This window comes from Anabrus simplex, chromosome 12 (genome assembly GCF_040414725.1).
Source record: "Anabrus simplex isolate iqAnaSimp1 chromosome 12, ASM4041472v1, whole genome shotgun sequence".
Classification (NCBI taxonomy): Eukaryota; Metazoa; Arthropoda; class Insecta; order Orthoptera; family Tettigoniidae; genus Anabrus; species Anabrus simplex.
In genome coordinates, this window is record NC_090276.1 from 51,187,786 (window position 1) to 51,212,074 (window position 24,289).

At 38.7% G+C, this 24,289-nt stretch overlaps 1 protein-coding gene across 1 annotated transcript in view; it reads left to right on the plus strand.

Annotated features, from left to right (window-relative positions):
- Nucleotides 1-24,289, plus strand: part of Adar (Adenosine deaminase acting on RNA) — a 164,840-nt gene that overhangs the window by 91,770 nt on the left and 48,781 nt on the right. Inside the window, exons 13-15 of the mRNA XM_067156056.2 lie at nucleotides 5,998-6,231; nucleotides 12,257-12,440; nucleotides 19,360-19,622. Coding sequence (XP_067012157.2) covers nucleotides 5,998-6,231; nucleotides 12,257-12,440; nucleotides 19,360-19,622 — 681 coding nt within the window. The remainder of the gene's footprint in view (nucleotides 1-5,997; nucleotides 6,232-12,256; nucleotides 12,441-19,359; nucleotides 19,623-24,289) is intronic.

Below are 24,289 nucleotides of genomic sequence, written 5' to 3' on the forward strand. Positions count from 1 at the left end.
TTGCGCAAGGAAACTTCGTACTTGCTTTCTCAAATCGGTAATGCCGATCAGACTCCAATCTTTTTTGATATGCCTCGCAACAGCACTATTGCGCTAAAAGGATCACGGAGTGTATTAATGAAAACCAGCGGTAGTGAGAAGTTGCGATGCACGGCAATGCTACCCATTACAGCTGACGGGAGAAAGTTGCCGCCTTACATCATTTTCAAGAGGAAAACGATGCCTAAGAATATACAGTTCCCCGTGGAACTCATGTACGAGTGCAACCAAAGGGTTGGATGGACGTAGAACTCATGCTGGACTGGGTTAAAACTGTGTGGAAGAGAAGACCTGGTGCACTACTAAAACAACCAGCTCTGCTTGTTTTAGATAGTTTCCGAGGTCACCTCGTGAACGAAGTGAAGCAAATTCTCACTACAAATAAGACACGACAGATCGTCATTCCTGGTGGCCTAACATCTGCTTTGCAGCCACTAGACGTATGTGTTAATAAACCCTTTAAAGACCACTTACGTCGATTTTACAACGAGTGGATGATGAGCGGCGATCAGCAATTGACGCCCGCCGGAAATATCAGGCTTCCACCCTTGGACTTGTTATGCTCGTGGGTGAAGAAGAGTTGGGATCTTATACCACCTGAACTAGTCTCCAAGAGCTTCAAAAGGACTGGGATTTCGAATGCACTAGACGGTTCCGAAGATGACGCAGTGTGGCAGGGAGACGAAGAATCTGATACTGGTATTAACAGAGGCGAGGACGGCGCATCAGATAGCGAAACCTGCAATAGCGACACCGAAGATTTGGAATAAATTGCGTACCAGTAAGTCCGCATTTCACAACAAAGCGATAATTTTTTGCAAGTGTAATATTTTAACTTTAATACTCAAATTAATGACAAATTAACTTAATACGTTCATTTTTATTTTCAGGTTGGAAAAACGTTCGCCGAATTGTTGCGAAAAATTATGAATTTTGTTTTAGACTATTTTAATTATTTTGATATATAAACGCGAGTATTACATGCATCTTAAATTTGTATCAAATACAATTTAGTTATAAATACATTTTTTGAGTAATACAAATACTGGTATTAAATATTCATCGTATAATGGTCGCACCCTACAATTTTTTTTCGAAAATTTTGTTATAAAAAGTGCGACGATTATGCCGTGAAATACGGTAGGCTTTGAAATCATTGTTACACTCTTTGATATCTTGAGGTGTATAACATTCTTAATTTCAGTACATAGCATTAAAATTAAGCAATCGTTTACTAAAGCATTTATTTCTAACAAGTTAACAACTGCTGTCACCCACGTTATTTGCACATTTATTATGAAAACCTGTTCTGCTCTTTCATTTCAAATTTTGTTTTCAGTACACCAGTTGATGGATATTACCAATTGACTCAGACTTAGCCTTCGAATGAGAGAGCTCACTAGTGTACATAGTGAGCAAGGTAGCGAGAAAATGATACAGATGATGATCATCTGCATTCAGTATAATCTCTGGAGTACATGAATATTGATAACGGAAAAAAGAACGCATGCTTAAATCATTCGCAATAACAGATGCATCTGTAATACGGTTCTTGTTGTAACCGAAAGATAATACACAGTTTAATATACTGTAGGAATTTTCAAAGGACAGACAAAACTGTTACAATGAAATACTTGCTATAGCAGATTTCTAGTTGTATATATTTCTGTGCTCCTTCCTTACTTCCTGCCTAACCCTTAGCACTCCCACGGCAGGGCAGCCCCGACATCAGAATTTGTCTTGTATAGCTCCTATGTCGAGACACATTCGGCAATGAATCTTTCTGGTTATAACTCTGTTGTTCAGTTACATCCGCCTGTATTGGCACCACAGCATGTTCCTGCCATCTGTTGATGACTGGAATGTTTTAAGGGTTATTTTCTCTTTGGTAATAGGTCCTACGGATAGTTATCTCTGGTCATGGAAGCAATGATTTTAGTGACAGTGTGTGAATGATAGAGTGAAAACAGCGGTGAAAGAAAGAAACCAAATAAAGAAGGCACTGGACAAGGAAAAACAAAAACAGGGACAAGAACGAAATGAACAAGAAATACAAAGACTTCAAGGAGTATACAGGAACAAGAAACTTGCTGTAAAGAACATTGTAAGGGAAGAAAAAGAGAAGAAATGGAATGAGTTTGCAGACAAACTGGAAGAGGACAGTAGAGGAAATATGAAATTGCTATACAGAGTAGTGAAAAACAAGCGAAGGGATCAAGAGACCATAAAAGCAATAGAACGTGATGGTGGAACTCTGGCACAAGAAGAGGGAGAAATTAAACAAGAACTCAAGATCTATTTCGAAAAGCTGCTGAATGGAGATACAGAAAACATAACAACGGATGGAGGAGAGCCAAGTCGAGGAACCACAACTGAACCACCAATTACATGGCTTGAGGTTGAAAATGCGCTCAAGAGCATGAAGAAAGGAAAGGCAGTGGGCATAGATGAACTAAGTGCAGATATGCTGAAAGCAGCGGGAGTTCCAGGAATCCAATGGCTCTATAGACTGCTCAACAAGATATGGGAGGAAAATACTATTCCTGAGGACTGGAAGATGGGCATCATTGTACCTCTATTCAAGAAAGGAAGCCGACGAAAACGTACTAATTACCATGGTATCACACTACTGTCTCATGTCCTGAAAATATTGGAAAAAATAATAGAGACCAGAATCAGAGATATTGTTGAACCAATTTTGGAAGAAGAGCAGTATGGTTTCAGACCAGGAAGGTCAACTACAGACCTAATATTTGCAATTAGGATGCTAATGGAAAAATACTGTGAGAAGAACAAGCCTTTATTTCTAATATTTTTGGACATTGAGAAAGCATACGATAGTGTACCAAGGGAAAGAATTTGGCAATGCATGAAAGAACTTCAAGTGCGAGACAGCCTCATAGACAAAGTGAAAATGTTGTATAGTGGGAACAGAAGCTGTATTCAAGTAGGATGTGGTTTGTCGGACTGGTTTGAAACAAAGAGAGAAGTGCAGCAGGGCAGCTCACTGTCACCACTTCTATTTATTATTGTAATGGATGTAGTAATGAAATCTATTAAAAGGAAAGAACATGGAGATATCAAAGCCTTCACATTTGCAGATGATGTTGCAATCTGGAGTGACTCAGAAGAGGAATTGGGAGAGAGAATACAAAGCTGGAATGAGGAGTTCAAGAAATATGGTTTAAACATCAGCAAGACCAAGATGGTGGTGATGAAAGTGTATGGGGAAGGAGCAGAACCAATAGTCATGTTAAATGAAGCTCAACTGGACAGCGTTCCAGTTTTCAAATACTTGGGTAGCGTTATATCAAATGACAACCTAGCAAAACATGAGGTGAACAATCGAATCAATAAGGCAACACAATTTTACCACCAGGTAAGACACCTGCTGTGGGATGAGCAAATACCCATGAAAACAAAAATGACATTGTACAAGTCCTATTATACACCACTTCTTACATACAGTCTCGAAACCACAACACTAACCAATAGAGATAATTCCAAACTTCAGGCAGCTGAAATGAAATTCCTATGCACTATGATCCAGAAAACCAGGAAAGACAAGATTAGGAATGAGAAAATTAGAGAAGAAGTAGGAATAGACAATTCTCTCCTAAATAAGATTCAGATATCAAGACTGAAGTGGTTTGGTCACATGAAGAGGATGCCAGTAAACAGAACTGCAAGGAAGGAATTTGAGAGAAAGATAGAAGGAAGACGACCCGTGGAAAGGCCACGAAGGAAATGGATAGATTTAGTTAAGAGCGATGTACTTCTGAGAGGTCATGATTGGGACAAGTTGGTGGAGGAAGAATGGTACAAGGACAGGATGAGATGGAGGAGGCTCATATACCACACCTGGGAAACTGGAGATGGTTTAGGATGATGATGATGATGATGATGATGATGATGATGATGATGATGATGATGATGATGATGTGAGTTTGTTGAGTGCTGAAGAAGATATTAGTGTGTAATAGTGAATGCAGTGATCAAGAAGCCATTACTACAGAAGAGTAATGGTAATAGCAGTGCTTGTACTTCAATTGAGAGGTGGAGAGAATACTGTGACTTGGATGTAGACATCAGACGCATTTCTTTCACAAGTACACCTGGTTACAAGCTACCACAAGGATACAAACCTAAGATTGAGCTTAATTTTTTTTCAGTTATTCATGACTGATGTAGTGCAGGAAACTAACCAGTAGATGAAGGTAAAAATTCAGAAGGTGAGAACCATATCTGGAAAGTGTGGGCAGGTGTCACTCTTACTGAAATCAAAGCCTTTTTAGGCACGCTTCTAAGTAATTATGCAGTTGTATTTTATTGTTGTATTTTCTTTTCTTAGCGAATTGTAGGTAAATTTTCTGTTGATGGTTTGTGACCTATCTTAACCTGCTAAGTGAAGGTATTTAAATGGAGCTAGAGTGGCAGGCATGTTCCCAGAAAGAGGTTTTAGGACTGAATTCATAGCACTTATACATACAGTAAGTGGAACCCTTAAGTAATAAGGGATCACTTATAAGTATTCGCTTGTATGAGTTTACATTTCATAGACAGTATTTAAAGAGCACACTCATTGATACAGTAAATATCACTGGAGATGTGGCAATGCTGTATATTGTGCCCATGCTTCTTGGATCGTGTAGTTCTGGCTACTGAATAATGGGATGATCTATTGTGTTTTGTTTATCGAAGGACATCGCGCGCAACATTTTTGAGGTTAAAAGATTGTCTATATTGTATTTGGTTGTCAGAATGGATAACAAAACAGCGAGCTGAGATGGCATCTGCAACAACTTATGTCGAAGTACATGCACATAATATAGAACAAGCAAACCGACACTGTTTCTCATCAGAATATGAATGACGTGGGAAAAACTTGTGGACAATGCAAACTACGAAAATGCCCAGAGTCTAATTTTCTTCTTAATACAATATGTATCCAGGTACTCGAACCTATACAAATCATACAAATGTAGAATATTAGCCTTACAACGCTTTTAATGATTTGACAAATATATCGGTAGCCGTTGCGTTGTAATAGGCCTAATTACTTCCCCAATAAAATGTAAATAGTATGTTTTGATGGGCGATGCCATAATTTCAGAAACTTCTGATATAATCCGTCAAACGATTGGTTGACTAACCTGATATAATTAGCACAAATCAACCTTAAAATAAATGGCGGTAGTGCAACACGTTCATTTTTCTTATAACTCAGTATAGTTTTTTTACTATTCCATAGGCCTACAGTCTTGATAACTTATATCAACTTGTAACACGTTTCCAAGTAAGCGAAATACCGGTAATGATGATGGTGGTGATAATAATAACCTGAAATTAAGAGGTGGCATAAAATCTCAAAACAATATCTTCATTAATGGTGAGATAGTGAGTCCTCTAGAGGTTATGTTTACTCTCTCAATCAAAGGAACAAGAATATTCAGAACTCTCACTTTACTAAAACGAAACCTTCTTTAAATTGTTGGTCACATTACATTTCGACAGGATTTTCCATCTCTACTCTGTGCACGGAAAGCATTCTGTGAATGAAATGCAACATATTCAGCAAAATCATTATCCTCCATCTTGCTGCAACATCAGTGAGTCACTTAAGTGTGTGTGGGAGGTCCACTTGTAGCAATAAGTGGGACACTTAATTAGGTAATATGAAATGAAACCTGGCTTATAAGGGGCACTTATGTATAAGTGCTGTTTATGAATTCGGTCCTAAATGTTATAAAAATAAGATGATGTGTCTTGAGTTCAGAAAACTCTTCCAATTAGACAGAATTTCTGTGATTTATTAAAGGAGCATGATGGAGAATAACATAACTACACATATGTGAATAACTTATACTGCTAATAAAATGTGCACATTGTGTCCTGTACTAATTATGGTGGTGGTGGTTTTTAAGGTGGAGGGGCTTCCTGGAAGTGTGACGGGGGGAGGTTCTGGTGTTGTACAGAATGGCAGTGGCTTGGTGGGCACCAATGCTGCCATCTTGGCAGCTTCTCGACGTAGCACTCCTCGCATGCCTATTTTTCCTGGTGATAAGAGTCCTGTGATGCTTCTCAACGAACTGCGCCCTGGTATAAAGTACGAGTGTGTGTCAGAAACCGGAGAACCATATGCCAAGTTCACTATGTCTGTCACCATTGATGGTGAAACCTTTGAAGGCACAGGTGTGTATTGGTCATCTTGGTGTTTTATGTTCATTGTGATTTATTGTATATGATTTTTTTAAAGTTGTTGTGTTGGTGGTGTTGTTTCATAATCGGATTGATTGCACCGCAGTTCACAACGCCAACCAGAGCGTCCCAGAGTTGATAGATGATACTAATGTGATTTGTGGCGGTTTTTTTCATTACTTCTGAGCAGCGCTAGGTGACGGTATGCTTGAGACTAGCATAAAACTGTTGTGCCAAATCAAAATCGATTTTCTTTCTAATTTATGTGCCAAAGTTTATAGGGTATTGTTGCTTTTTAATTTTGATGCTCAACAGGTTGTGTTTTGAACTTCTTGGTCAAAAATTGTTTTACAGGTCTGTTCTTAAGAAACAGTCCTTTGTTTTTGGTCCAAGAGGGATTTATAGGGGGTCGTGGGTTCTGTGGATGTTATGAGTTATCCAGATTTTGTGGTATCCCCATAAGTATGTACATACCTCCCAAATTACCCGATTTAGGCAGGTGACTCTCAATTTTACACCATTTCTCCTGCCCTCATGCTTAAAATATTATTAATTCTCCCAATTTTTCAAAGAAACCTGCATGTAATTTTGGACTAAGGCTCAGTTTTGTCAATGAATGTAAAGTTTTTACACTGCTGTCAAGTAGACTTAACACACAATTTAACAAAACGACATCTCATCAACAATAAAATCGTTAAAACTAACCAATTGTTAATATTTGTGTTAAAGTAACATGACACCAGCCCTGTGTTATCTCTTCCAGGTGTTAGATTTCAAAATGGCAGCATCTATGAGACTATGCTGCATGCGATCGACCATCTTTGGTAGCTTGATTTACAAGTTTCATTTCCGTATTGATAGTTCACTAATATATAGATAAGAAAATGTTCCACCTTATCAATACAATTTTATTATTAACTACAGGACTGGTTTCGACCCTAAACAGTCATCATCAGCTGTACATTGATACCTTTACACATGTCAAATAATAGTTAATGTGCCTTTGTAAATGGAGAAGCCATGGTGAAGCATTATGTCCAAGCGTCCAAATTGGGCATGTTTGAGAGTAAAATGGTTAATATAATACAATTCAGATACTTAGGTGTGGAGTTATCTTTTAGAAGCCCAAAGAGAGCGCGATACAGTACACGCAAGGCAGTCAAATCCAACGCAACCCAACCACGAGAGCAATAACAACATATATCAGCATACAGTTATAGACGAGGAAGGAGCCACCACTCTGCATCAGAATACTTACGCGCAACCTAGACCACAATTTACTCCAATACTTAAAGATAATACCTATCACAGCTGCACATATTTACCTCCGTCTATATACTGGATTTGTTAATAATGAGGATTTTACCACCCACACACGTGGAGACATTTTAACACAAAATAGGACATCCTAAGAGAGCACTGTCTATGAACGCAAGCACTGATTTATTCTGTAACTATAGTGGACTCAAAACAAGAACGTAGACTTGCGCAAGACATATAAATTCATTTCAACGAAAGTGTTTTATAGGCATTATTATAAAGAACTTTAACATGTACTGTGTATTTTAATACGTGATTTTAACAAGCACTATGTATTTTAAAGTGTTTAATGTACTTGTAATTTAGAATTAAGCTTAAGTTCCACAAACGAATTTAAGCCTAAAAGATAACTCCACACCTAAGTACCTGAATTGTATTATATTAACCATTTTACTCTCAAACATGCCCAAATTGGACGCTTGGACATAATGCTTCCCCATGGCTTCTCGATTTAGAAAGGCACATTAACTATTATTTGACATATGTAAAAGTATCAATGTACAGCTGATGACTGTTTAGGGTCGAAACCGGTCCTATAGTTAATAATAAAATTGTATTGATAAGGTGGAACCTTTTCTTATCTATATATTATCTTCGGTAGCGTTTTCTCGCTATGTCCATTAGCGAGCTCTCTCGTCGACATTCAAAGGCAATGTCGGAGTCGATTAGTAATACCCGTCACTGCTCTTCTGCAAAGAAAATTAAAAGGAGAACATGTTTTCGTAATAAATGCGTAAATAACTTGTCCGATAACAGTTGTTAACTCGTTAAAGATAAAGGCTGAATAAACGATAGCTTAATTTTAATGCTAAATACCGCAATTAAGTAAGAATGGGATAGGCCTACACCTCAAGATATGGCAGAGTGTGTCATCGATTACGAGGTTAGTTTATATTTTCTCGCGTCCGTTATGTTACGGTAAGGCTATTATAATGTGAACTTATAGCGAGAAGGTTATAATTTCTCTACAGGTTCTTGAAGTATGTTTTCATCATACATCACTGTACAGTTAACTTAGGATAGGTGATGCTATTTGAATAACAAAACTGAAACCTTTGCCACAAAATACGATCGATCGTATAGTTTCCACGCTATATGCATTTGCGAGCTTTCTCTTCAACAATCGAAGGCGATGTTGGAGTCGATTAGTAATACCCGTCAACTGCTATTCTGTAAAGAAAATTCGAAAAGGAAGAAGATAACACATTTTCGTAATAAATGCGTAAATAACGTGGCCGATAGCAGTTGTTAACTCGTTAAAAATAAAGGCTGAAGAAAACAATCTCTTAATTTTAATGTTATACCGTACTCTGAAATTAAGTAAGAATGTAATACACCTCAAGATATGGCAGGGTACATCACTGATTTCGGAGGATAGTTTATATTTTCTCGCGTCTAGTTAAATTTTGGAAGTTTTTAGCGAGGAGGTTATCATTTCTCTACATGCATTTTAAATATGTTTTCATGATACATATACGATTAGGTTAGGTGACTCTGTTTGAAGAAGATAAAAATGTGTGCCACAGAAGCTTCTGGAGTGATACTGCATTTCTCCGAATCCAAGACGATGTTTTTTTCTCAGAATCTTATGTGAAAAATCAAGGGTGGTTTTGCATTCGTGGCCTGATAGTAAAATGAACACCACTGGCAACTACCGCAGTAACCACACCGTTTCTTGTCACCTCCCGCGCGCGCATTCACCTACACTTCAAGCTATTTTAATGGTCACTAAATGTTTTAATAGACATATTATATTTTTACTGATCATTTTTAAATTGTTATAATTAGTTTTATCATAGTATTATTAGACGTTTTTGTTATATGTACTGGGATCAGGGCCCTGACCTACCTTGAATTAGGTTATTCTGGCTGATGATGCTCTCAAAGTATGAGCGAAACATGTCCTAATTTTAATATCTGTTAATGGTTTTATCCTAAATATAAAGGATTACTATGTATTGGAAAGGTGGTTTTTATTAATGTATCAACTTCTTAAATATGTCTCTGCTGGAAATAAAACTGTGGCCGTTCTTGCAGAAATCTGTAATGGGGGAGGGAAAAAAAAAAAGGAAGGTTATTGCTTGCCTAAAAAATGGTGTGCTTTCAGTTGCAACAGATGGTAATAACTGAAGTGATTCAAACTTGTACCCAATTGTGGTTACTTTTTGCAACCCTCTTCACTAACTTCAAAGAATACAACATCCCCTTAAAAAACTGCATTGCGCTTGGTACAGATAATGTCCCAGTGATGGTAGGGTTAACGATGGGTGTGACAGGGCTGTTGAGAAGGGAAATTAACATTTTTTTAAATTGTAGGATGCCCTTGTCGTTTAACAAATTCAGCTGCTGAAAAGGAATCTACATACCTGCCTGTTAAAGTAGATGAACATTTAATAGGTATTTTCTTTTAATGGGAAAGAAATTTGAAAAAGAAAAGAAGTTCAAACAGTTTGAAGAATTGCACGATACAGAGATCAGAGAAATTCTCAAATGTCTGTACACATTGGCTATCAATGAGAAAATGTTGGTCAAGGTTTTTACGTCAGTAGCAACCTCTCATTACTTTATCTAGGAGTGAAATCACATGGAAAGAGCCCCAATTAGGAAATTTAGATTCCTACAAACCTCCAAATGTATCTCAGAATTTAAGTAGTACCTTTCTTGCTCCGTCATCTCTGAACAGCAACAAGAATTTACCTCCTTATTCCTCTGGAAAACAGATGTTGGAGACAAGTTTTCTAATGCTCCAAAAAAGATCATAGCCCTTGACAGTACCAGTCAGGTTTTATTACAAGGATACCTAACCAATACCTATTTGGAAATTGATTTTCAGTTTTCAAAAAGTAGTTTTAAACAATCATATAAGTCCTCATTCAAAGAAGCATTCCTAGCATAGTTAGAGGTCAAGGCATTGGATCTGTAATATAAGATGTTTTAGTCGCTATCAAAGGTTTTTTTTTTTTTTACTTTAACCTCTATTTTTTTAAATGTCTACTTTGAGTGTTATAGTCTTTTTAGGTCTTATAGTAACATGTATTGATACCAAATGAGTTGGCTACGCTGTTTGGGCTATGTAGTTGTGAGCTTGCATTCCAGAGATAGTGGGTTTGATATGGTTTTGTGTGGTTTCCAGTTTTCACACCAGGCAAGTGCTGGGGTTGTACATTAATTGAATCCACAGTTACTTCCTTCTCACTCTTTTCCTATCCCATAGTTGCCATAAGACCTATCTGTGTCTGTTCAACGTAAAATAAATGGAAAGAAAGAAGTATTAATGCTGCACTAAAGTGTACTATAGTAAAATCATGTACTACGGGTATTTACTTTAAGGGGCTCTGAACATGTTATGTTTCAAAACTATCTATTACTGAGCTCTACAGCTGCAGTCGCTTAAGTGTGGCCAGTATCCAGTATTCGTTAGATAGCGGGTTCGAACCCCACTGTTTACCTCAAGGCCACATTCGCTTCCTTCCCACTCTTAGACCTTTCCTATCCCATTGTCGCCATAAGACCTATCTGTGTCGGTGCGATGTAAAGCAACTTGTAAAAAAATACCAATCCTATCTATTTGGAGTCTGGTTCCACGGCTAAATGGTTAGCATGTTGGCCATTAGTCCAAGGGGTCAGTAATCATCTTCATTTCCCATTTCCAGCTTCCTGGGTCGGGTTGTGAATCAAGGAGCTCCATCGCTGCCTGTCTCTCCACCACTTCTCCTTAAGTACATTTTCTGGTTTTCCTCCCCTCTTCTCTATGCACTCCCACACTGAATCTATCTCTTTTGGGGTCTTCCTCGTGGTCTCTTTCCTGTTAACTTCTCTGAAAAAACTTTTTTTTTTTTTTTTTTTTTGGCACTCTCTCTTCTTCAATTCTCATCATATGCCCATATCACTTTAGCTTTGTTGTTTCTATCCTGTCTTGAAGTTTCAAGATTCCTGTCCTTTTCCTTATCTCTTCATTTCTAATTCCTTTCTGGTCTTGCCCTCGATACCTCTTAGGAATTTCATCTCTGCTGCCTGTATTCTACTCTCCTCTTGTTTTGTTGTAGTCCACAGTCTAGCTGTGTAAGTTGGTATGGGTTCATAATAGGTTGAATAGGGTTCAATTCCGGGCCAGATCAAGTACAAACTTTCATTGGTTTAATTGCTCTGTCTTGGCGGTGTTTTTATTTTTATATTTATTCCCTTGGTCTTAGTGTAGATCTTTCTGTTTGACACCTATGGACGATCTGCACATTTGGGTGTAAGATGATAATGGGGTAAGGACGAGGTGAAACTCGGTGTTGGCACAGAGCCTATTCCTGTCGAATGACATTGTGGGGTGCTCAAGGCTTAACTCCCCATCTTAAGGACGAATCACCTTCAACAGCATCATATGCTTACACTCCGTATGAACACTCCGGAGAGGTTTGCGATTAATTCAGGCTTTTGGCATGCAATCTAGTGATATAAATTATATGCCGTCACCTCTGTTACCCTGCCAGTCAACTTTTTGACTTGACTAAACATTAAACTGAAAAAGGACATTTTTGAGAAGACATAATGTTAAAAAGAACAGCAGGAATGAAAGATAATTGTATATCTAAATAAAAACTGACCTAATTGGCACTCCATGTGTGTTTTACATTACGGAGCCATTGCCTTGACTGCTATGCTACTGAATCAATTTCAAATTTTTGTTTAAATTACTCTTTAATTTCAGGTCCAAGCAAGAAGCTGGGCAAGGCTGCTGCTGCCAAAGCAGCTCTGGCTAAGCTATACAATGTTACATTTACCCCCTTCAGCTCACCAATGCAGCCCAATAGGAGTATGAACTCTCCTGGGACACCAACTGTCACATTTGAGCAGTTAGCATTACCTCAAGTGCTGGCTGATCATATTGCCAGGTGAGTTTTTAGACATTGTTAAAGTCAAGTGAGACAAAAATATACCGTAGTTACTGGTTTTTGTCGATTCTTTGTATTTGCATGGTCTTTTCCTCTCAGTGTCCCAAATTTCACATTAATTTAAGAATCCTCTTACCTTCCATTCCTTTCACAGCTCAACTATCTTAATATTGATTGTTCGGTTTTCTTACCAAGTTTAGTGGGATCTGAAGAGCTCTTGTCGTTGTTTTTATTTTTATATTTATTCCCTGGCTCTTAGTGTATATCTTTCTGTTTGATTCCTATGGGCGACCTGCACGTTTGGGTGTAAGATGATAATGGGGTAGGGACGGGGTGAAATCCGGTGTCAGCACAGAGCTGATTCCTGTCGAATAACATCATGGGGTCTGCTCAAGACTTAACTACCCACCTGATGGATGAATCACCTTCCAACAGCATCATACGCTTACACTCTAAATGAACATTCCGAAGAGGTTTGCGATTAATTCAGGCTTTTGGAGTGCAATCTAGGGATGGAAATTATATACCTTCACCTCTGTAGCCCTGCCAGCCAACTTTCTGACTTCGAGGTTTTTTCACCATAGGGACTCGTTAAAACAGTGCTTGCATATTGTATGCTTGAAAAGCATTGGAAATAATGTAATGCAACAATGTGATTACAAGGGAATACATCACCTCTCTGTTTTTTGTGTATACAGTGAAACCTTGTTAAGAAGTTTCTCCAGGGGACGAATTAAAACCATCCAACACAGGGATATAGAAACACTAGATACAATTTTTTCCGACATGAGGGGATTTATTGCAAGTTATACATCTCATCATTGGGTCCATATTGAGCAACTTATATTTTTCCAAAATAACACTTTTTGAGAGTCCACCTGTTCAGTACAATATGGTTTTTATGTACTTAAAGAACTTTACATTAGTAATGTTTTAATGGGACTTGTTATGCCCACATTTTGGGCATAATCAGCCAACTTTACATTAGTAATGTTTTAATGGGACTTGTTTCGCCCACATTTTGGGCACAATCAGCCCTTGTTCCTATACTCAATGATCAAAATATCCAGGATCCTGGATATTTGTATACTGATAAAATATTTAAAATTGTCATGTTAACTTGGATGTTATTTAACCCCTCAGTGTCGCAGCCATTTAAAGAGCTTCCTACCCCGCGGCCGGATGAGATTTCAAGTACGCGCGACTGAAATACATTGATTTACTTAAAGTGTTACTACAAGTATAAGAGTAGCCCGATATTCACGAAATTTGGAATTCCTTATGACAGAACTAAGTACATGCAGATAATTACAGAATTGTTTCACATTTCGTTAGTAATTTAGTTTCGTGTTATAGTGTTCAAAGCACTCTTCGAGACAGAGACCCATGTCATTCTCCTGGCAGCAGTACACTGACGTCTTCTTTTCGTCATGTTTTGAACACACGATACGTCTCTGAGGTTTGGATTTCTCACTGTTCGGTGCTAATTTCCTGATAAAATGTATTTCCTGCAACCTTGGAACTGTATTATGTAATGCACGCCGGCCTTGAACATTTCTTTCCCCACTCGAGCTAGCGTATTTTGTAAACAAACCTTTCACCAGCTGAACCCGATAAGGTAATTGCTCAATATTTATCTCTGTGACCTGTGTGAATATTATTGGAGAATTTAGGTATCATAATTCACTGCTGAAAACTTCCCTTTGACCTGTATAATTATCTATAGTCTCCTACACAAAATTTCCAAGTACTGTTTCCTCCTTATCCTCACTGTTATCATTTACCACTGTCGCATCATCTATTTCAATATCAGTGCTGCTCATACTGTCACTACTACTTCCAACTAAACTTTCATCTGAATTATACAATATTTCAAGCACGTTACTGTCAGTCAAACGATGGCTGACCGTGGTGCGTGACATGGACTGATGAAGCTGCAGCGAGACCAAAAGCAGCAGGACGAAACTGAATGAGGGGAATAACATTTATGACGAAACAAATCAACTCGATACATATTTCAGATGAAAGGTCGAGACATCGTCTTTCAAACGAGATATATACCATGAACAACTGGTTCTCGTATCGTAAGACAGAAAGCAGCACTAACTCATGCCTACACAGAGTGCTCGTGGACAATTACGAAAATATTACAAGCCGAGAAATAAAGACAACATAATAAATAAACTGTACTCTCAATGTACAAATAGAGCAAAGAATATCACGCGGAAAGACAAACTTCTCAGATCATCATTTCTTTATTTTACTCTGTGGGAAAGAATGAAGCAAACAGACTTTTAAGAAAAAGCAGAGAATGGTGCTCAGACTTACCTGACAGTTGCTTAACCTTGTAAAAACAACTACATTATAACGATTTTCAATTCTTATTTACAACACTGATAAGCCCGAAAATGTCTTCTTGGAAGGAAATCAATTTGCCTATCAATAACTCCAAAAGTCTTCGCGCTATAGCTGTAAATGTGAAACCATGTATGGGTCTATACCACGTATTGAGGTCGGCGGCTACGGAAGAAAATAGGGTCTATACCACGTATAGAGGTCGGCGCTGAGGGGTTAATATGTTTCTGTATAAATTTATGATTTGTGGAAACAACTGGCTATTTTTGATTATTCTGACATGGTGGAATATGCTGTATGTAAAAACAATATTATGTACAAGTGATTCAGTTAAAAAACGAGTCTATACTTATTAAATGTTGGTTAAAAAAATACAAAAACAATTAAACCAACCAATATTGTCCAATAAGATATGAAACCAGCTTGGTACTCCCCTATAATTCTTTCTGCTCTACTACTAACTCTCTTTGTTATGGCTGTAGAGAGGATTTTGTATACTATATTCAGTAAGGATATACCTCGATAATTCTCGCATTGCATGCGTGACCCCTTCTTATGTATAGGACATACATTTGCTAGTGTCCAGTCCTCCGACATTGTACCCGTTTCCCATACCTTTTTAATTATCTCATGCATTTTCTTCACCAACAATTCTCCTCCGTGTTTTACCATTTCTGCCGTTATGAGGTCATTCCTGGGGCTTTCTCTTCAGTTGTTTTATTTCTTCAATCAATGGTGATCCCATATCGTCTTCATCCTCATCTCCATTCTCCTCATTCCTCTCTTCCCCCTCACACTCAACTCCATATTCACCCTCCTCATCTCTCTCTGAAGTTTCCATACGGTCTGATCCTTCTCTTTCTTCATTTATTGGTCTCACAGAAAGTAATGTTTCAAAATGTTTTGCCCATTTTTCCAGAATTCGTTCTTTCCCAACAATGAGTCTATCAGTCTCATCCTTAAGCATATTCACTCTAGCTTGATATCCCTTCTTTACTTGTCCAACCCCATGGAAGAATTTTCTACCTTGTTTGTTTTCAAAATTCTTCTGCATTTCATCCACTCTCTCCCTTTCTTCTATTCTTTTCTTGTTCCTTATCGATGTCTTTGGTATTCTCCATTTCTCTTTAAAAACTGCCATATTATTTCGAGTGGATCTCTGTAGCATTCTTTGTCGGGCAAGATTTCTCTCTTCCAGAACCTTATCCACTTCTTCGTCATACCACTTATTTCTACTCTGTTTCCTTCTCTCTCCAAGTACTTCCTGCACCGTTGTATTTATTGCTAGCTTGGTTTCCTCCCACATTGTGTTGATGTCCACATCTCTGTTTCTGCCCATCTGTAGCTTTCTTTGCAGCAGGTCTCTATACTCTTCCTCCTTCTTCTCATCCCTTAACAGTTCTACATTATAGATCTTGCTCTGCTCAGCTCTGTCCCAGGGTTTAATTGCCAGTCTTTCTCGGAACTTGATCCTCACCAGTATGTGATCTGAATCACTGTCTGCACCACGCATGCTTCTCACATCCATTATATTGGAGGCATGTCGCACATCTATCACCTCATGGTCTATATGGTTCTTTGTCAGACCATCCGGTGATATTCATGTCTATTTATGGAACTCCTTATGGGGAAAACCTGTGCTCTTAATCACCAGCTCCTTGCTAAAGGCAAAGTCAATCAGTTTCCACCCATTTTCATTGGATTCTTGGTGTTTACTGTGATATCCTGCCACTGGGTGGTTTTCTTTCTCTTTGCCTACTTTGGCATTATAATCCCCTAGGACAACTTTAACATCATACTTGTCATATACTTGCTCCATTTTTTCATAGAACTGTTCTTTCTCTTCCTGTTTGGCATCCTCTGTTGGGGATGGACACTAATTAGTGATACGTTGGCAAATCTCCCTCTTCAATCTTAACACGTTCAATGCGGATCACGCGCTGGGTGCGTGACGCTACTTTATAAGCAGGTGCGGAGCACGCGCCTAGCGCGTCATGGGACGTTTGCCAGGAAATGTAAATCACAGGTTTCCCGCACGGTAAGAAAGCCTCTAATTGTCATCCCGCACATCGCGTACGTCCAGTCTACTAGCAGATTCATCCGTAGCCATATCTGCGCATGCGTATTCCGTTTCCCGCGTATTTCCTCTCCAGAGTTGTCATACTTCATCATTCATTTATGGGATTTTTGAGCAGCAAGACCACTTCAATGCGAGCTAATACACTGTATTTTCTGTTTATTAATATATTCTTCAGGAGAATTACGAGCGGTTCCGGTTTTAAAATAAATAAATTCCACTACTGCAATATGTTCAGTAAAAGAACTGAACTTGTAATTGTCGTTTATTCTTGCATCATATGTGTGTTTAACACGAAAGAACTTCTAATTGTCATTTATTCCTCATCACATTTATAAGTAACTTGAAAGAACGTGAATCATTTTTGACTGCGTCGTGATGCTTATGTTATCATTTTATTTATATTCTTTTCTGATGGCCGGCAATGTGGTTCCTTCAGCATCACGAGACCTACCCAATTAGCCAAAGCATTTCATTTTTGTTTGTCGAATTCTGTAATAGAGAAGTGTAAATATGAATATATTATATCTGTAACATACTTTATGCATTTGTTTGCTATCCGAGGTAAATAATGCACAGTAATCTACCGATGTGCATGGCGCGTGATCCATCTGGTGCCCAGTGTTACTTATCGATTTCAACCACCGTGCGGGTCACGCACCAGGCGCGTGAGTGGGATAAGTCCACGAGTTCGATAGAACTCGTCCTACCAACGTACAAAACTTCAGTAATTACAACTTTTAAAGAGTCCCACACAAATATTTTGCTCAGGTTGGCGGGTATGTCACGCTCTGCTAATACGCAGTGAACGTGTTAACCGGCATAGTCTGAGGCTTATTGCTTCATAGTCAATCACATTATGACTGACCGATTTCGTGACCATAAACCCTGTTCCTATTCTATTTTCTTCCTCCCCACTATTGAACAAAATATACAGTAGTGCTGTAGATCTGTCATCTCGATTGTCTTCCATTTTATCTCCTGTAATGCTGCCACATCTATCTGATATTTAAGTAATTCCTCCTCCAATTTTCTACTAGCCCCGGCCTGCAAGATACTTCTCACATTCCATGTTCCAATATATCCTATCGTTGCCATTTAGCGCGCTTTAGTCGTCGTACGTTTGGGACCGTCCGGTTATCTTGATATGGTTTCTGAACAATATGTAGTTTTGTGGTAGTGGAGTTGTTAGCCCCACATACCAACCCCCAACCTAGAAGACCAGGGTATCACTCGTAGTCTGGATCATCACCTTAGACCTGTCTGGCTTGGGTGGCCCTACCAGGAGAATATGCTCCTGCCGGCATAGCTCTAAGGATAATTTGAACATGCAAGCCTCCAAAACACCCGGCAAAATGTATTTTGCCTTTGTCAAGGTGGTGATACCATCGGGAGGGAAGGTTCAACTACAGGGGCAATAAGTGGTTGGATTTCATAACTTTTTTGTTGAAATTCATTATGTTGTAAGAAATGCTACAGAAAAAATCTTAAACTCTACGTTTTAAACTGAATGTACCCTTAAGGTGCTTCCACACTTGTGCCAGATCACCGTATCTGTATCATGATTGGCCTTGTGAAAACAGAGTTCTGTATCAAGATTGTGTATCAAATATGATACAATGATTGGATTGGGAATTTTCCCACAGAAAGCCTGTCTTTTGCCATTGCATCAAAGGGAAGATACGTGGTACAGATATGGACAATGTGGACGGGGGCGTTTCCCTGATCAGCACTCCGTATCATCGCTTCATGTGTTGCACATGCTCAGCTCCCCCATCGCTCTTCCCTATTCACCGTCCGTACGACTTCGTTTAGTTTTGCATCAGCCTTTGTTTGGGGATCTACCGATTTGAAGAAAAATGATTTTGGTGTGGTCCATGGAAAATGTTCAACAGTTGATAAGTTATCAATAAAAGACAGTTTTGTGAGACCCACAGGATCCGCACCATTGTAACCGGTTTAAAAAAGAAAGACACGTAGGAGGAAATCGCAAAAAGATATTGGGAGCCGTATCAAGTCGTGAAAAGTTAAAGGAAAAAAAGGTGGATTATCTGATTGCGGCTCTTATAAGATCTGGCAGCAGCAAACTATAGCTGGAGAGTCAACACTAAACAGATGATACAAGACCGATAGGTGGAAAACTAACAGATACACATAGATGATACAGATACGTGATGCAAATTGGGCAGCCTTGTCAAAAGATGGCTGTATCATAATCGCGTATCAATTCTTTATACAAATATGCTGATCTGATACAAGTGTGTATGCACCTCTAGAAGATCTTTTTAACGTATCATAGAAACTCCTCTTTAAAGAAATCTACCATCACCTGATAGCCCAGAAAATAATAAATTTATTTGAATGTTCCAGATAGCCTTTTTGAAGTCAGAGTTTGAGTTTGGCCAACCAGCCATACATCAGAATAATATTGAGTGTAGCAGAGCTTGTCACAGCACTGCCTAATCATTGCATTTTCTCTTATTGCAGGTTAGTGATTAACAAGTTCACGAGTTTGATGGAGGGTCATCCCTCGCACTCGCGCCGTAAAGTTCTAGCGGGCCTTGTAATGACCACTGGTCCTCAGATGGAAGATGCTAAAGTGATTTCTGTCACCACTGGCACTAAATGTATCAATGGAGAGCACATGAGTGTGACTGGATCATCATTAAATGATACTCATGCTGAAATCATAGCTCGTCGTTGTCTGGTCGATTTCCTGTACTCTCAGTTGGAAATGCATATCACGGAAGGTAAGTGAATTTATGATTCTGAATTTTTCAATTGAAAGCTTGCAAGTTTTTCAGTACGAAATGTATATATATATATACTGTATATTTTTAACACATTTAGATGTGAATGTGGAAAGAGTCTTAAGTTAATGGTCATTGAAACATGATCTTACTATTGTGTGATGTCTATCTCTCAACATTGTCAAGGTCTTTTTTGCAGAAATAGATTCCCATAGGAAACCTGAAATATTTGTCCGGAAACAGCAAAATGTTGTGTTGTAAGTTATATTATAGAAAGTTTATTACCTCTTTTCATTTCCCGACATTTATTCCTCCAAGTCAGTATCTCCTGGGCCACACATCTCACAGTAACATCCACAAATGTTCCCTTCATCTCATTCTCAGATGTTTGTCAAATACACAGTTTATCATAAGATTAAGAATTATTTTACAACACAACATTTTGCTATTCAACACATTTCTGCCATGTTACATTATACGACGTATGAACTGGTTGTTATCAAGTCTTTTACCACATACTCACTTTAATGCGTTCTCTTAATTTTTAGATGTTTTGTGTATTTTAATGTGTATAGCTGAAGATGTTCCAAGTGGCTGAAACTACCGTATTTACTCGCGTATTAGAACCCCCTTGGCTTTTCAAGACGAAAATGAAACAAAAAAATCTTGCATACAAGACCTCCCAACGTAATTTGTCGGAGAAGAACAATGATTCCACTTCGAAGCGGGTACAAGCCTTATGCAGCTCTGATGACAAAACACGGGAAATGAGTTTACTTTAGTTAAGAAATATGCACAGTTGTTGCTAGGCCTCTTGATATAGGCGGGCGAGATCATTAACAAAGTGATCATTTAATATCTCATAACTCGGGCCAATATAGGGTTTTTTGGGGGGTGGGGGGGGAGAAGTGGGTTTAAAACATTATAAGAACAATCCAATCACAATTGTTTTACTCGCCGACGTACCTAACAAATTATAATAATATTATTGATTTTTTATGTCCCTACTTTCAACGAATTTCGGAGACTCCAAACAAAATGGGAGACAACAAACATACAAAATTAAACATTATGATAATAAAATGCATTACCACTACACCTGTAGGTATCCATAAATGCGGCAAACTTTCCTGTTATTTATTTTTATTCTTTCCATCGTGGAACTTTTGGCACTTATCCGAGCGATAGCACATCTAATCTAATTAATGCGGTCACTGTTATCTCATTTACAGCTGTTTAGGTAAATCCTGATGTGATAAATGTGGAGAACAAGCATGAAATATACTTTAAAATAAGGGTCAAGCTTTCAACAGCCGCAGTTATCAAAATAATTTTTCCAGTCACTATGTATTACATTCAGAAATACATCTCATAACATATGCTAGTTATCAGCTGGTGGTTTGGCACGCTTTCAACAACATGGCTTTATTCAGAAGGAGTGGCTTCTGCTACTCAGACACTAGCTGGGAATAGCTGCACATAGTTTGGACACTTTAGTCGGGAACTAAACTATTTTTAAAAGGTTAAAAAAGACGGGACGTCGAATGCTCTCGGTCTCGATTGCAGTGAAGATGACGTCACTTGGATTGGAATGAGAACACGCTAGTAGCAGGGAGCATTCTGTTTGGCAGGGAAGTTGGCGGCGCAAGACAAGTAAAATGAAAGCAGTGTTCCGGTTTACTCTGTAGAAGGCCTGCTGTTCAACTGGCATGGACAAATGACTGGCCATTGAGTTATTTTGTATCAATATTGGACAGGGATTAATAAAAATGATCATGGCATTGGATAAGGAATGTTGTAGTTGCGTGCAAACACTAGTTGGCAGGACAAGTTGGTTCAAAATAACTAGTGGGCTGAGACAGGGAAGTGTTCTATCACCAATCCTGTTTACAATAGTAATGGATGACGACATAAGAACAGCAAAAGCAGCATATGGAGGAAGAGAAATGAACATGATGTTATTTGCAGATGATATTGTGATTTGGGGAGAAGACGACAGGAAGGTTCAAGAACAGTTGAATGTGGTGAATGGGAAGATTGAAGAATGTGGATTGAAAATAAGTGTAGAAAAGAGTAAAACTCTTGTTATGACTAGAGGGGAGAAAGAAGGGAAAGGTCAGATTAGACTTGCAGACAAGCCCCTGGAAGTAGTGGAAACGTTTAAATACCTGGGGAGTGAATTAATGGAGAATGCTCGACTGGATGCTGAGATTAGTAAAAGGATTCAAGCTGGAAGTTGTTTCTATCATAGTATAAGAAATATGTTATGGGACAAAGATGTGCCAATGGAAGCAAAGGATACTATGTACAAGATGTATTACATACCCATAACAACTTACGGTGCAGAAACTTGGACAATGACAAAGAAGGATGAGAGTCAAATACAGGCAGCCAAAATGAAATTCTTGAGGAGTGTGATACAGAAGAGTAGACGAGACAAAATAAGGAATGAGAAAATCCGGGAAGAAATTGGAGTGGAAAAAATGAATGATGGAATAGAGAAGAGCCGAGTAAGATGGTTTGGGCACATAAAGCGAATGAGCGATGTAAGAATGCCAAAAAAGGTGATGGAAATGCAAATCCAAGGAAGGAGAGGCCGTGGACGACCACGATTGAGATGGAAGGATACCATCCAACGCAGCATTATAGAAAGAAACCTGGACTGGGACACAGTGTTGGAGGAGGAGTGGTGGAAAGACCGAAGAAAGTGGAGAGGAACCATATTTGCCCCTACCCGGCTACAGCTGGATAAAGGGAAATGATGATGATGATGATGATGATGATGATGATGATGATGATGATGATGATGATGATGATTGCATAATATGTTAATTACGATACCCTTATCCCTTTCTTCTACGGGTCGAGTATGAAGTGGGACGAATCTTCGTAGCGAGTTTTTATGACCGCATGCGCTTCCTGACATTGACCTCATCAGTGGAATTAATGAGATGAAACAAATGACGTGATATGAGTATCTAAAATGGATTATTTTACTTTGTATGTAGGCCTAAAAGTAGTGTTCATCATTTATTGACTTTTTACATTTAGAAATACTGTCTTCCAACAAAAATAGCCATTGTAACTTTAATACATTCTGAAGTTTGTTAAAGAACAGTGTAGAATGTTTACGTGTACAATTTATAGCTCTTTATAGCCTAGAAGTCATGTGTTCACTACACAAAATTTGAGGTTATCGCATATTTTTTTGGCTGTAAAAGTGGGGAAAATAGGGGTCTAATACACGAGTAAATATGGTAGTACTATTGTAATGTTAATATGGGAATGATAATGTAACTTACTATTGAGAGAGTATAGTTATATTAGCATTAGCCTTGTGTTGAATGGTTGGACCCATTTCTCTCTATTGTATTAAATAGGCGGAAGATGCAGCCCAGGTACTGGGGATTAATACAAGTACAAAATCACCCAACAGTTAAACAAGTAGAAGAGGAACCAATATAATAACCCTGGTTCCCAATGGCTGTGCTAGTGGAAGAGGCTATGCCAGACGGACTGGCTACAAAGGCGCAACTCAAGTTTCGTGAAGTCTGTGGCAGTTCGTTGCAGTTCCGGTGCTTGATCCTGCATATCTCATGCTATTTGTGAAGCGGTGAATGGCTCTGGAATCATAGTGTGTGGGCCACCTCCTGGCAAGTTGTAGTCTACCTTAAACAAAGTTACACCAATGACAATTTTACTTGATGTTCAAAAGTCCAACGGCGATGGGATAAGGGTCGTGGGAGCAGGTTTTGGGTATAACTGAGAGCTTCTAGTCTAGACCTGCACGTTGGCGATAGATGTGTGATGATCGCTTTCCTGAGAACTAGTGACTATTCAGGGATCTGGTCCTGTATCTATGACTGGGCAAGCCTATTTAGGATTATTGCTGCCCACCCCGAAGGGGGAAGGCCCTAGAAAAGGTAGTCACATTTGAACCTGTCTGGGAAACCGCACTCAGAATGTTGCCCCAGTTCATGCGGTCGAAATCAATTGAAAATGAAGAACACAATTTTAACACATTGGAGACCCCGCTCGTAGAAACTACGGGCGCGCTAATTCATTGCTGCTGACGGAGCTCGGAGAATCTACGGGCATGATTTCACTGTAGCTTAAAAAAATTATTTGCCGTCTCAGCAAGCTGTGACTTCAATAAGATACTGCTGAATGCTTCTATAAGCATAAAATATACTAGTTATGAGCATAAGTCGAGAGCTCTTCTTTCAAGGCATTGATAACGCAGCCACGTTCCTACATAACCTAAGGCTGCGTCATCGCTGACTCCCAGCTGTGAAATGGGCGGGAAAGTATGTACGGTACATGCGGTCAGGCAGAGTGTGTGTTTGAGAGACAGGCTTATTTGCGTAATTCTTGTGAATATTTAGCATGTCTAATTCAACTGTATGAAATTTCGACAACGAATCCATAATGGATGTTCTTATGGAAGACACGATTTCTGAAAATGAGGATAAGGATAGCAATTACACACTAAGTAAACATGATGATTCTGGCGCTTCAGGTTAGTAAATGTAGAAAATGAGCTCATTTCAAATTGGTGTGAAGTGTAACGTAGTTTTACATCGCTTCCTTGAAGTGGGTTCTGTAATACAATTTTATACCGCTTCCTAAAAATGTGGGTGTTTGCCGTGTACCTGCAGCAACTCGAT